Genomic DNA, 15,259 nt, shown 5'->3' with positions numbered 1-15,259 from the left:
ATACAAATGGAAATCTTTCTCCTGACTCAAGCGTGATTTAAAACTAGAGTTGGTTGGAAAATGGGGACATTTTTTCATGAGAAACATGTCCCCTATTTTGTTGAAAAACTTCAAAATTTATCAACTAACTTAGATTGTAAATTCTTTGTGAGAGGGACATCTTGTCTGTGTTTGCACGGTGCCTAATCCAATACATAGATTCTGACCTGCTGTACAGCACAGACTACAGAACTTCCCCAAAATAATTCCTAGAGCATATCTTTTAGACAAACATCCAATCTTGATTTTAAAATTGCGAGTGACAGAGAATCCACCACAACATCAGTAACTTGTTCCAATGGTTAATTACTGTCACTTAAAAATATACACCTTATTTCCAGTCTGAATTTGTCTAGCTTCAACTTCCAGCCATTGGATCTTGTTATACTTTTCTGTGCTAGACTGTAGAGCTCATTATTAAATATTAATTCCTCATGTAGGTACATATAGACTGTAATCAATGGGGTCCTCATCCCTGACTAGAGCTCCGAGATGTTACAGTAATACCAATAAAAATAATAATAATATTTAAAACCCATCCTTATAACAAGTGAGCTACAGAAACAGCATTCTGCTTTCTAGAGACCTTCCTCTTTCAGGCACCCAAAGCAGTCGGTTTTGTAGTGTTTCCGGTTTTCCCTCTGAACCTACAGTTGTCAGCCCTGTCTTATTACTCCACTCACAGGGCCAAATTTACCAATACATTCCAACCATTTTATACCTGTCCTCTAGTGCAGAGCTTAACCAGCCACTTAAACCAGATGTATAGCTGCTTTGCATTTCTGGAACAGCAGAAAACAACCAAAGTGGCACCAGTGAATATTACTCTGTGTGAAGTCTGGAGCCTTAATTCCACAGTGAGCCCCACATTTGCACAGGGGATTCACCCACATGGAGCTTATTGCAGGTTCTGTGCCTAATGAAGGATCTAGCTGTCATACAGATACTTTCTGTTAATGCTTAGTTTGTCTCTGTGCGTGTGTCTGTGTGTGTGTGTGTATATATACATATAAATTCAAATTGATGCATGTATATTATTAAAATATCTTCTGGCTCTTTGGATTTTAAGGGCTTTTATTTTAACACTTAGGCTTTATTTAATTAAAGCTTTTTAACCGTTTAGAGGACATAAGTGAACTTTCATCAGAATAAGCAGTGTTTTCTCATTAATATATTTGTTAAAAGTAAATGAAACTTACAACACTGCATTTTTCCATTTGCAGGGCACACACATGTTTCAACCGCTTGGATCTTCCACCCTACCCATCTTATTCTATGCTGTATGAAAAGCTGTTGACAGCTGTTGAAGAAACTAGCACGTTTGGACTTGAGTGAGGGAATTCAGGCACTTCTGGTATTTTCCTGGCTGATGATGTCACCTTCCTTCCCCACCGTCATATGATCTTGGTTTTCCATGTTTTTATTTTTTAAAACAAAAATCAGGATTGACAAAAGCTGTGCATGAAGAACTGCCTCCCTCTAAGATCTAACCTTCATGCTTTCATCCTCAGTTTCCAATGGACTGCTAGCCTGTATGCAATAGAAAAACAGCTGTCTCAAGGTTTCTGTATATCTCCTCATACCTCCATTAATAATAATAAAAATACGAATGCAGGTTATGTTACACTTGACCAAATGTTGATAAATGTTTACTTCCACCTACGTTGATTAAAAAATAAATAACCTCATCAACCATTCCAAGCTTCTATATGCCTGTGTCTTCTAAACAAATCCACAGTTCATCTCACTTCTTACCAGTTGAATTCAGTCCTGGGAGGTGGTCAAGTGTTTCTTTCATCCATCCTTGTTTTTCCTGTCCATATCGTCCATCATAGAGATACCTATGAGTAAAACTGAAATTTTTATACATGGACTCAAGATCCACATCAACCGGAACTGGCCCAGACATATGATGCAGATAAGACATTAAAAAAAACAAACCACCCTGTAATGCAATGCAAAGTATTCCAGTGATTGCTATGGATGGTTACTTGCCAGTACTGGAAAGAACTTGCACTTCAGACATTTTGGGAGGGGCATCTCTATTGTAATGTTTACCACGCAAGAAGCACAAATCTGTGCACACTCAAGAAGGATGTCTCATTACGTAGCATAAAGGAGAAGGATCCCTTACCTAAATATTGTATGTGACAAAGAAAAGGGGACTGAGAAGAATGTTCTGCTCTTGTTAATATCTTTGGGTTCTGTTTACTGATTCTTTGTTATCTGATGTTTAAAACACCCCCTTACAAATGAGAAGTATAGACAATCCTGTCCCTTATATCAGAAGCCATTTATTTCTTGTCAGGCAGGGCTAACTTCTGGTTGTTGTTTTTTCCCTTTGTTGTCAAATGCATACCTCCATAACCTCAGAATTGGTTGTGCACAGAAGGGTTTAGACAAAGTTCTGTTAAATGTGAAGCTGCAGTGAGATTGTATCTCTCTTTTGCTTATACATTTGTAGCAATTCTTCTTGGAGTGAAGCCCAATGACCTGCATGGCCTCATTAGGTACCAAATTAAAGATCCAGTTCTTTTCTGGTGCCTAATTGAGACCTCAAATTCTTTAATTTTGTGGGCTTCATCTTCCAGCTCCAAAGCCAGGAAAGGCAAAGCACACAGCAGCATTCTTGTCTTTGATGGGTATTGCTGAGGCTATTACAATCAAACCCACAACACTGGTTGTCTCCAACTTTTAACCTTTGCTGCCCTTGTTTTCCAAAACTTATTGTGGATTGAAAGTGTTTGTCTTAACTGGGAAAATGTGAAGTGAGCACGATAGTGTCAAAGAATACCCATAACAAAAACTAAGTGAAATATACAGGGTAATTCTATCTTGATACGAGCAACAGCTCACGTGAAATAGATGGCAGTCAGATACCACACCCACCTGTGTCTCTCTTACTATGCTCATTTTGTTGTTATACTTCAGAAAGCTGTCAGAAAGATGTCATTCAACATCCAACACATTTTGTTCTTATAAACCTACCCTTCAGAGAACATAGGCCCAGCCTTTCCATGCGTTTTTACTGACCGACATATTTAGCTATTAATATGCTAATGTGTATATGATTGTTTTCTAATATTTTTGAATGACTTTCTTCTTGATTTTAAAGTTACTGCATGTCTTAATGGTGACAGGTAAAGACATGCTTCTAAGCAGAAATACTATGTTTTGGTTTAATCAGAATATGAATTTTTAAAGTGCTCCATTAATTCTATTTCACTAATATTTGATGGCCATTTAATAGTATTTTTAGTATGTGTTTCTTTTAAGTATTTATTTTAGAATACACATTGTTATTTATTTATTACATTATTTATTAATTTATTTATTTACTTATTTGTATTATGGTAGCCACTAGGGACCCCAACTATGAATCAGGGCACCATTGTGCTAGGTGCTGTACACTTGTGTAAAAACACAGCCTCGGTCCCAGCTCTCATTTCTATGTCATATACTGTGGGTGTTAGCTCTGCAAAAATTATGTAACCTGCTTCTTTATGCCTCTGTTACATCAGGGTGAATTATAGGAGACTGCATTGTACCAGGATTGCCACAAAGGCTCTGGCTCTGATGCTGCAGTGTGCTCAGCAATCTCGACCCCATTCAGTGGGAGCATCTCATAGGCTGGGTCCCAAAGGCCAATTTTTTGTGCAAGATTCCTGTTTCATCCCTGATAGAATCATTCCAAAACAACATGCATTATATTTAATGCTCGGTGTCTTCAACAATACAAGAAAATAAGCAGAGACAAGTATCCATCTGGTTGGTCCCAGGTTGGCCAAAGAAAACTGTACATCAAGAGCTGTCTCACTAACATAAAAAAAGGGGAGGAGGGGGGAATTCCAGCCTTTAGATAACTGTATAGTTAGAATTTTTAAAAATATTTCAAAGCTGTATTTTATTAAAAAAATAAACTATTTTTTGTAGCATAATGAAAGACATTTGTATTTGCACAGACAGCATCTAGCCCCAGACTGAAACAAGAAAGACTCGCTCCTGCATTCCTTCTTCAGATCAGGTTCTGACATGGGCCATATGCTAGGGGTTAGAATAGGTTATAAGTATCTTCATACTTGACAGGTACCGTGTCAAGCAACTTGGCGTTCTGGATAAAGAAAATACATGACATGGCCAGCTTATTTTCCATCAAAATCTCTGGCAAAAGCACTCCTGCATGGAAATATTTCAAAAAAACTGGTTTCTCAGATGATTCTGATGGCATCAAAATAGAAACACCCTGCATATTCTTGGATCAAAAATAATAGTAGGGGAAAACAAATGACTCTTTTCCTTCCTGTCCTCATAATCCTTCTACACATGCTTTCGCTAGACTTGTCACCAAAACATTGAAACTGGGAAAAGAAAACACCATATTTTATCTTTTTTTTTCCCCTCCAGAAACTTCATCTGATCCTACCTTTTTAATTCTCTTCCCCTGACAAAGTCCTTCTTAAGTGATTTTCACCCATTGACGTCTCTGGGATAGCATTTCTGGTGATGGTTTCGGAGTTAAGATCTCACAACAGGAACAACCTATTCATTCTGTCTTATTCATTTATTGATCTTTTCTTTTTTTAAAAAAACGTACACAAGAGGCACTGTTTCCCCATGTTCTTCCATTCAAATTCCACTCCTTACCTATAAACGAGAGAGAATTCTGCAGATCTGCACATTTATCGTAAAAATTTGGATTATTCATGAGAGTCATTTTTTTCTCAGCCCTTCCTCAGGAAGGAATAAAAGGTTTTCCACAAGGAAGACTACTGTGAAGAAGGTTAAAGATGCACAGAACAATCATAACCCATTCAATTCCCTTCACCCCAATTCCCTTCTTAAAATGTTGTGTTCTATCATTATGCTAAAATATGATATCTGTATTGATAGACAGATTTTATGCTGCGAGAAGGAAAGAATAGAAAAACAGATAAGTGTTGTAAATGATAGTCTTTTAAGTTCTGGGGTCCAAAGGCACCACAAAACTGGAAGCAAATAGGCCAGGCTACATTTAGTTTTGCATAGAAACCATGAGTTTTGTAAAGTTATGATGAGAAAATATAAATGTTACCCAGTTTGCTCAAGTGCATATGAAATTTCAATGAACTGTGGTCGAATTGTGAATTTGCAACCTAACCTGAAACCCAGACTGTTTTGTTTTTTCAGGTTTCATCATAACAAATGTTTGATATAGCGCCAGATGGAAACAGTGGAGATTGAAATCATCACACCAGGTGGGGTAGGGAGTAGAGAAAAGGACATAATTTGGAGGGAGAGTCAGCTAAGACCTTTGAGTAAAAAAAAAAAGTTTTAATTATTTTCATATGTATATATACTCACATACATAGATATAACCTGGAGGGTTAAATTCATCCCTGGTGTTAATCCTGCTGATATGGATGGGGTTCCAGCAGGATGAATTTGGCTTTAGAATTCTTTAATTTATGTTGAAATCATGAATGTTCACCCTGTCTTCAGAGCAACATGAACAGGGCTTCCCAGTGAAGATTAAACACTTTCACTCACATGCAGACCAACAAACCTTTCTACAACAAATGTGGTGCTTATTTTATTATTATTATTATTATTATTATTATTATTATTATTATTGCTGTACCTCAGAGTTTGTTATTAAAAAAGACTGCAATATACTACAAACCTGGGATAGGCTTTCCAGCTATCACAAAGTCCAAAAAATTGGATTGTTACTTTCTCCCTAGTGAGTCATGTAGTCCCTTTGTTCTAGTAGACAAACAGATGCCTGTAGATAGTAGGTACTAGGTATAGTAAATATTGTACCATTAGCCAAATTTCCTGCAGCTTCCAATTTATCTAAAAGAAATGTCTATTATTGTTTTGTTAAAGACTTCGTACAAGTCAATGGCAGTAAAAGTCCTCATTATTGGACTGATTTTGCTTATATTGACAGAAAAATGTCACATGATACTCAGGCTGCGCTTTCTATTCAATCATATCACTATACAGGAATGTCAATAAAATCACTTTGTTATGGCATCATGTGTACTGTTTATTAAAAATAGTTTCTTTTGTGCAAGATGCATTTTACTATAATGGGGTAAATTCATACCTGGTGGAGCTCTATTGACTTGAGGAGTTGTGTTTGCACACACCAGCGTTGGATCTGGCCTGTTGTCTGCATTGCACAGTCTGTCAGGCCTTGTGTCTTATCTCTGATTCCCACATGCATAGCACCAAAAAGTGGAAGCACAGAAATGACTGTGGGGTTGATAGCAGCTTCAATGGCCTAGACATGTGCACTTCAGTGTATGCAGATATGGCCCCGTACTCCAAGAGCACCATCCTAGGGCCAGCCCCAGCCTGATAGTACAAAAGTTTGTTTTATTTTTTAGAAAGTATGCTGACAAATATGATGACAAAATTCGACTACTGTATTCTAGATAGCACTGTGTGATCACTTAAATCACATAAATCACATAAATGTAAATGTTGATCTCTTAACAATTGCTGGGCTTGTGGTAAATGATGACATCAACTAGCCAGAGAATGCCCTGGAGCTCCTGCCATACTTTTACACTAAGGTCTCGACACTGCTCTGATTTCAATGTAAATGAAAATCAGGCCCATAGTATTCTGTGACAGCCAGTTTCGGTTAAATGCAACAGAAGCCTTTGGAGAGCACATCAAGACTGCAAATAGCCTTCAGTGATTTTTTGCAAATTATTGATGTTTTAGGGTTTCACATGATAACAGCTTATAGGAGGGCTTAGACTGAAGGAATTTTTATCTCAAGTTTTATAGCTTTAAGCCACAAAACACTAGAGCTGTGTGAGAAAATTTAGTGCCAACAAAAAAATCACTCTTCTGTCTTTGTGAAAAGCAAGCACTTTGTGGCTACACCTTGACCTTTTATCTTTTTATTACATGAAAACAAACGACTGCTTTTCCAGGCTCTTGTATGAGTAGTTTGATGCCCTGCCCAGTGACCCTACTAATGAAACGAGGCAGGGGCAATGAAAAAAAAAATTAAATTGTACACTGTATTGGAGCACATGAATTCTGTCTATTTCAAGAATGGGATCCAGCTCATAGTTCGGGAATTGCTGGTATAAGTTATTTTAATTTTTTTTTAATGTCATATTTAATTTTGCTTCAAACTACTTTTGGGAATGCTGGATCAAGTCTGAAGGATGAGCTCCTTTTCCTCATTTTTCAGTCTTCAAAGCCTTACATTTACCACCAATCTTTAACTAAAGCAGTATAAAATATCATGCTTCCTAAAACCATCAAACTCGGATAAGAGCTTTTCAGGAATGCAGCAGTGGCAACATTGGAATCTTCTGTGAGATTTTGGGTACAAGCTGTGATTTGATTTTAGTATATCTTACACGGTCTTTTATTGACAACTCTGTAACTTGCTAGTGTGTTTGTATTTCTAGAACACTGCTGAGGACAAGCACTGAAAAAAGTACAACTTTTCTGATCAGTCTGCTTTCTCTTTTGAAAATAAGCCTCAAAACTGGTGATGAAATCAATTCACCTCTAGGACCATAGGATTTGCCTTACTTGATCAGACCAGTGCTCTATTGAATCCAGCATCCTGTGTCTGGCTGTGATCTATATCTGATGTTGCAGAGGAATGTGCTATCCTCCTATAGTTCCCAAATCTTGTAATATTGTATATGGGAGAAAAAAGTCCTTTCTAAGTCCTTCAGCCATCAACCTAACTATGAAGAATAAGATTTTATTACTTTTTGGGCATTGAGTTAGGTGACTATAAATTCAAAGAGAGGTGCTCTTGAGGCTTAAAATAAATAATATTATATAAATGGAAAGCATTTTTCCATCCAGTCTTATCCTATAATGGGATATTCCAAGTGCTTCCTCTGAATTAAGATGGTATACTGACTTTTATATGTGGTCCCATTCAACCATGCTCAAATATTTAGTAACAGATATTTAGTGCAAACAATTAATTAAAACAATTGTTGTAACATTTACTTGCAGCACTCAGATTCTGGGTGACAACTGCTGCAAAATAGCAATCCATGTCCACGGGTAGGAAGAGTCCCAGGAAAGGACGTTTGTAGATCTTCCTACAGAGAGCTTAGTCACCTGTTCCGCAAATTATTCTGCTCAAACACTGTGCAAAATGAGAGGCGGTTTAGATAAAAGCTTCCACCCAGGTCAAATAGTAACTCAGGAAGCTGGCAATAATAATGAAAATATGTGCCTAATGCTGCCACTTAATGGATCCGTGCATCTTCGTTTAAACTGCAAAGTGAATGTGAAGACTGAAGAAATTGCTACAGTTGTAGCTGATAAGAAACCTAGATCCCTGCTGTCTTCAGACTACTGAATCAGCTCAATTTTAACAAAAAACAAAAAACCCCATCATGCGGAACTGATTTTCAGAGGTGTGAGCACCCACAGTTCCACCTGAATTTAATGGGAGCTTTGGGACTCAGTACCTCTGAAAGTGAGGCCTTACATGTTGACAAGTTGAATTCAAGAGTACATGGCTGATGTACCTCAGGTTAGTATAACTATAGTATATCAATTTAGAAGAAATAAAAGAAAACACTTCTGCATACAGCATGTAGTCAGACTAGAATTTACAGTTGCAGAACATGGTGTTACATACAGTACTATCACTAGATTAAAGAATGAATTTTATTAACATCTGTAGAACATGCTGAGTTATATATTCAAGAATAAAGGATACTCAAATATGCTTCAGGTATAAACTGATCACCACATTGGTCAGAGAAGGAATTATTTCTTTCACACAATGTTCAAATGAATATGTTCAATACTGGGAAGAGGAGGATACCCTCCTCTGAAGAATTAGTCTGCCAGACTGGAAGGACCAGTGTTCTGATCTACTCAGGCAAATTCTATGTTCCTATACAACATTGCTTGATCCACTTCTTAAGGGCAGAACTGAAAACAGGCTTTCACTTCGGTGAATGCAAAGGACATTCTCCTAAACAAAGCCTGAGAGGCATTATCCTCCACTCCACTTCATTCTCTATTGCTTGCAGGCCAAGTACATCTCATAATAAAGAATGAATTCCTAGAACATGCTACGCTGAAAGGAAAAAAATGTTGAACCATAAGACACTAATGATATCAGCAGAAACGAATGTTTGTCATACTATCTGAGTGTAATTGAGCATAACAAGAGCTCTCCTCTAAATTATATGTGGCTAAAGACTAACACAGAGGCAAAAAAAAAAAAAGAGGAATCACACACAAACTTTTTTGCAGTGCAGTAACTGTGATCAATCTAAATATATCTATTAGCTAGCTTCTAAATGGATGAAGCTATGTTCACATAGGCTGAAGTTCACCTCTCTGAGGCTGGCCAGCACAAGGCTTATGCCACACCATTTACATCCCACATAAGCCCTCTTTTTTAATACTTAAGTGAGACTAAAGTGGTATATAGGCCTTATGCTGGCCCTCTGCACAAGGGTGAATTTCACTTATACGCTACAGTGCTGTTATATACTCCATAGTAGTACATCATGGCTGAGCCATCTACAATATATGCCAGTTGCTAGAGCTATTGTGTAGTGACGTGAAAGGCAAATTGACTTAGTCAGTCCACAAGCCAGTTAAACAAAATGGTTCTTCTGTTCACTGCCTTTCTATTCAGAAGGTAATTCTAATTAATGATGCAGCAAATCCATCTTTCTGTTACTTTAAAACATTGAACTTCTAACAGCCTTCTTTAGGCCTTTCCTACCGTATGGTAGAGAAAGAGATAAACAAATTAAAGAATAGGAGTACTTGTGGCACCTTAGAGACTAACCAATTTATTTGAGCATAAGCTTTCGTGAGCTACAGCTCACTTCTGAAGTGAGCTGTAGCTCACGAAAGCTTATGCTCAAATAAATTGGTTAGTCTCTAAGGTGCCACAAGTACTCCTTTTCTTTTTGCGAATACAGACTAAGACGGCTGCTACTCTGAAACCTAAATTAAAGAATGGCAGGAATTGGAATTTACATATTAGAATGGATTGTATAGATTTATGAAAGAAATCTGAGGTTTTCTGAATGTTTATCCAAACTGGAAGAACCAGTCTGAATCAAACTATGAAAAACTATATATATTGGTGTATGTATCGTAATGTCTGTAACTACGCGCAGGTGCTGGAACTACGGGTGTGGGGGGTGATGCAGCACCCCCTGGCTTAAAGGGGTTTCCATTATATACAGGGTTTACAGTTTAGTTCAGTGGCTCTCAGCACCCCCACTATAAAAATTGTTCCAGCACCCCTGTAATTAAACAGCCACATACAGAAAAAACATGCATCTGTGTTTTGTGCTATGTAGAACAGAAGTCCTTAAAGAACCCACTGGATTTGTGAAAGGACCAGTATTGACCCTTCTCCTCTGGCCAGATTACAATTGAGGTAATTGTATTTTACTTATCTACATTTCTCTTGCAGTTCCATTTAGAAAACACACGTATTCACTTCCAGTTCTGAAGTGTTTTGTGCTGCTCTGTAAACTACTGGACAACTGCTGTTTTGGGCTGGTTTTTCACTCCAGATATGGCTGCATTTCAATAATGGTGGATTGATGGATTGATTATTGTGTGTAGTATGTAACTGTTTAAGTTTGTAAAGTATTTGCGATCTTTCAGGATGAAAGACAAAATATAAATAACAGATCTACTGATACTGATGGAAAACAATGCTGGGATTTGTATGTAAACACAATTGGCTAACTAGTTTCATGGGTATTGGTTGTCCTAAAAATACCACATATAATTTAATAACATATATTTGGAAATAAAGAATAAATATTAGTGAACTGAATATCAAAGAGTATGGTAGGGACATATTCAACTCTAATTTCTACTTGCTGCATCAATAGTGAACAAAAGGTGTCAACATGGCTCACGCTAGAACCCTGCTGGCAAAGGACATGTTGGACAAGGAAGGCGGGGTGGAATATACAATTTACTGCTCTTTAGAAAAGGAGCAACGTGGACCCTGTCTGCCCTATGCAGCCCACGTTGGCCATATGTGCTGTAATGTGCTCTATTTAGCTCTACCATTGAAGAGATGATGCTTTCACATTCTGGAGTAGAATGCAGCCACTTGTCTCCAGAAATTAGGTAGAATGAACATATTACACTGGTACTTTCCTGCTCAATACTGGCTACCTATTAGCTTTTGGGTGCAATTGAAGGCGTTGATTGTGATCTTTAGGACCTTAAATGGTCTAGGACCCTGTTTTCTAGGAAACTGCAACCTGCCTGAGGTGAAAATAAGTAAAGAGGGAACATATGGCAAGAATTAACCATTCATTTCTAGATGTACATATTTTGGAGGTAGAAGTATTCCGGGGAAATAACACCACATTGTCTGGATGTTAATTAACACCCCTAATGTGTACTTTCAACCTTAACAACTTCCTAACTAATAGTTAACTCCTAGTTTTTATTGCTTAACAATAACATTCTGCCCCAATTACCATTTACACAAATTCTCTGTAAGATATGCACTGAAAATGTCAGTCTCTAACACAGCTCTGATTTCTGTTGCTTTTCAATTTTATATTTTTTTTTGTAATTTATTTTAAAAATATTTCATTTTGCAACTCTGACTTGGCATTTGCAAAACTATTCAGTCATCGATTTTCTCACTCACCCTTGAATCATCATTGATCAATGACTGGGTGGTTTAGAATCCTTTCCTATATGTGGGGCCATTACCTCACTAATCTTTTCTGCTGTAGGCTCTGGATATTGGCAGGCAGTAGCAAAGGGTGTCTTTCTGCATTTAAAAGAGACAAATGCTTTAGCAGTGTCTATTTTAAATGGTAGTGTCACAGAAGGTTTTTCTTCAAAATGTACTTAAAGCGAAACTGTAGCGCTTCAGAGTTGTTAGGTAGGATAAAAATGACCATTCCTCTAACTTCTTCCCATCATACTCCATTTCTTATCCACTAGACAACCACCCTTCCCACCAGGAGAAAACTCCAGTTTCCATAGAACTAGACAGTGAAACGGGACTGCCCTACCAAGTTAGAACATATTTAGGAGCATAGAAATTCTCTTACCAGATCAGTCCAGTATTCCTTCTAATCCAGTGTCCTACAATATACAGTAACCAAAAGCTTCACAGGAAAGTGCAAGAAACCCATAATGAATGATTATGGAATAACCTGCTCATTGCAAAAATATTTGTCTAACCCCCAGAAGTCAGTGGTTGGCTAATGGCTGGAAGAAGGTTCATAACCCCTATATTTTTTATCCCATTTAATGTAACTATATATGTTCTCATTATCCATATCAATATCTAATCCTTCTAAAAATGCCTGTTAAACTCTTCGTTTCAATGATGTGTGACTGTATCAAGTTAATCATGCATTGTGTAGTGAGGAAAAAGTATTTAATATTAATATTTCTTGTAATGTATTGCCTTTCAGGATAATTGGATATACCTTGTCTTTGTACTGTGAGGCTAAGTAGAAGCACTCAAATTGTCTATACTAGTCAGTTTGATATATCTGTATCACATCTTTCTAAACAGTCCTAATATTTTCAGTCACTCAGTGTATGGAAATCTTTCCATGATTCTAATTTTTTTTTTTTAATCTCTGGTCCCCTTCTGTTTCTGCTGGAGCACATACTCCAGCTGGTCAAGGCCACTTTATGCCTGTGCAGGATATCTCTTCACCAGCAGAAAGCTGACTGAGGTAGCTCTGCTGCCCCAGTCAAATTGGCATCCAAGGAAGATGGGAAAGGGCTTGTCTACTTAGTCTATAAGCTTTTTGGGGCCGTTTCCTATTATGCATTTGTACAGTTTAAGTAATATCTGTAGGTGCTACTGTAACACAATTAATATTTAGTAGTAGTAATGTAATATTCTGCCTTAATCCAAGCAGATAAGCCACAGTGCATGCTAGTATCCACCTATGGTGTGAGCTGCTCCTTTATATTAGAGTAGCATTAAAGAACTGCATGGGCTGTATTTGGCCTATTGACCACAGTTTGACCCTCACTTATAGCAAGCATTATGTGTTGCATTACAGTTCTTAAAAATGTTGTCATGCAAAGAGGAATGAGCTGGCTTATTTATTTTCAACATAGTTCTGGCCTGGTATCTGGCCAGGACACAAGTCCTGTTTTTTATGAACACACCCACAAGCTGCTCACTATACACATTACACATACAGCCTGGAGCGCTCAGCGTGGAGCAGCATTTCCAGCCCTCTTGATTGTATCCCTAGTCTTGCAATATTTGGGGCTCTGCTTAAAGCTTCAGCTCCTGGAGTCGCCTGATTTCTAGGCTTCATGTTTTCAAGCCTTTCTCAGCAACCATGAAGGGTAAAGTATCAAAAAGCAGAAGACAATAAGAACCCGAATTTTATTATAGTTTTCGGCTTGTGATGTTTTAATCAGTTGAGGATTTGGGGATGTGGCTGTGAGGGGAGGGAGAGGAGGACGCCAGGACTTTTGCACGGGCGCAGTTAGCCACACTGTCACCGCATCTCCTTAGTGCAGGTGCCGCTGTGCCAGGGAGGCAGCTTGTGCAGGAACTGGAGGAGGCTGCTTGGGGGAAACGCCGCTTTCTCGTTCGCTTTCATTGCGGCCCCCCCGCGTGAACGGGCTGAGGCCAGCAGGCGGCTGCCCCCCAAGCTGGGCACACGCGCGCGCGCGGCCACACACGCAACCCCTCCCCCGCATGAGCCGAGACGGCGCGTGCGGGGCCCGGCAGGTGGCGCCGCCAACCGCCACTTCAGCCCTGCCGCCCTTTTTTTTTTTTTTTTTTTTTTTTGGCGTCGCGGCAGCCACGCCCTCTCCGGCAAAGGTGAGGCTGTGAGGGGCGGGGTCTCGGCCGGCCCCACCCCCCTCCTTTCGGAGCGGCGCGTGCGGGCCGGCAGGCTGCCTCCACAGCTGCCCACTCGGCTCTACGGCTCGGGTGCTGCTGGCTCGCGCCCCGACCGTTACCCGCAAGGACAAGGGCTGCGCTCGTCCCCCGCTCCCCGCCATGAGCCCTGAGGAGAAGCCCCCGCCGGGCCGCTCCCGCGGGAGCCGGGCGCCGCCGTCGCAACCTCCCTGTGGCCGGGGCCGCCGGCGGGGCGGCTTCCTGAGCGAGATCCGCACCGCGATCCGCACCGAGCCCTTCCACGAGCGCTACAGCCTCAGCCCCGGCAGGGAGCTCGGCAGGTAAGCGACGGGCCGACCGCCAGACCGCCCCGCTCCTGCGGCGCCCGAACCCCTTCCCAGTGACGGGGGGGCAGCCCGGCTCGCGGAGCCCCCTAGCCCGGTCCGTCAGGCAGCCTCTCCCCCCCGCAGCCCCGGGGAAGGGGTGAGACGGTCCCGGTGGGCTCAAGTGTTGGTGCTGGTGCAGCCCTGCCCGCGGCTCCGCTCTGCCCCGCGCAGCGCTCGCCCGGCTCTCTCCTGATCGGTGCCACTGGCCTGGGCGCAGGTGGGAAAATGCTCCACGGGGCCCAGTATGGGGGGCGCTCCCGCCGGCCGCGCGATTGGCTCTGGTCAGTGTAGACAAGGACAAGTCGTGTTGGGCGCTGTCCGTGCACGGGAGCTTTCTGCCGCTGGCCGTGCCTGTCTCCCCCCCCCCCCCCCCGCGCCCCGAGTCAATGCAAACCACTTCTCCTTAATTTACCAAACCCCCCCCCGGGCGGGGAGGGAGAGGAGAGGAGAGGAGGTGGATGATTGTTGTTGTTACCTGAACTAGGTCAAATGTGACATAAGGAAAAACAGACGATTTTTAGGGAAGCAAGTGGTTAGAGCAGGGTGGGGAAGACGGGTTTTGTTTTGTCTTTTTCTTCAATTATGCTTTTCTCCCCAGTGTGGGATTTTCACCACTCCTCAAAAAGAAAGTAAGTTATGAAAAGTTATGCTCTGGGAAGTGACTCTTGAATTGAGTTCCATGGTTATGGCTCAGCTCTTCTTATATCGAGCTTCCTCAGCATACACATAACATTTTGCATTTTGAACTTGGAGACACTGTCATATTAAAAATAACACTTCCATCTGAAAGTTTTACCACATCAGGGTGTTGATCATATATGACTACTGTCACTGAGAGAGATTAGAGAGAGAAGTTACTTTCTCTTCTTCTTTTTTTAGTTGACTTGCATTTGACAGCACTCAGTGACACATTTGTTCCTGTATAGTCAGTAATCCTTTTGTTTGCCTGGGTCTTTCACACAGCAATAGGGAAGAGAAACACTTCCTTTGGGGGGGCGGGGGGAAA

The 15,259-nt window shown here is 40.4% G+C and overlaps 2 protein-coding genes and 1 long non-coding RNA gene across 7 annotated transcripts in view; 2 read left to right on the top strand and 1 right to left on the bottom strand.

Moving 5' to 3' along the window:
• HECW1 (HECT, C2 and WW domain containing E3 ubiquitin protein ligase 1) overlaps window positions 1-1,670 on the top strand; it is a 337,168-nt gene extending 335,498 nt beyond the window's left edge. For all 4 annotated transcript variants that reach the window (XM_043540543.1, XM_037890003.2, XM_043540541.1 and 1 more), the window contains one exon: window positions 1,263-1,670. In XM_043540543.1, the coding sequence (XP_043396478.1) occupies window positions 1,263-1,374 (112 nt within the window). In that variant the 3' untranslated portion in view covers window positions 1,375-1,670. The remainder of the gene's footprint in view (window positions 1-1,262) is intronic.
• Window positions 1,435-6,242, bottom strand: LOC119565351. 2 transcript variants are annotated; one of them, XR_005223942.1, is made up of 4 exons: window positions 6,128-6,239; window positions 4,463-4,683; window positions 1,795-1,880; window positions 1,435-1,569 (listed from the first exon to the last, which is right to left on the bottom strand). It is a non-coding gene; the product is annotated as an uncharacterized LOC119565351 (long non-coding RNA). The 2 variants fall into 2 exon arrangements; XR_005223941.1 differs by lacking the exon at window positions 4,463-4,683 and having other exon boundaries at window positions 6,128-6,242.
• A 7,464-nt stretch (window positions 6,243-13,706) lies between these two features.
• The window catches only part of STK17A (serine/threonine kinase 17a), a 59,938-nt gene continuing 58,385 nt past the window's right edge, over window positions 13,707-15,259 (top strand). The window contains exon 1 of the mRNA XM_037890001.2: window positions 13,707-14,208. Coding sequence (XP_037745929.1) covers window positions 14,030-14,208 — 179 coding nt within the window. The 5' untranslated portion in view covers window positions 13,707-14,029. The remainder of the gene's footprint in view (window positions 14,209-15,259) is intronic.

This window comes from Chelonia mydas, chromosome 2 (assembly GCF_015237465.2).
Source record: "Chelonia mydas isolate rCheMyd1 chromosome 2, rCheMyd1.pri.v2, whole genome shotgun sequence".
Lineage (NCBI taxonomy): Eukaryota > Metazoa > Chordata > Testudines > Cheloniidae > Chelonia > Chelonia mydas.
Note: the sequence above shows the minus strand (reverse complement) of the source record. Positions and strands in the feature narration are given on the sequence as shown.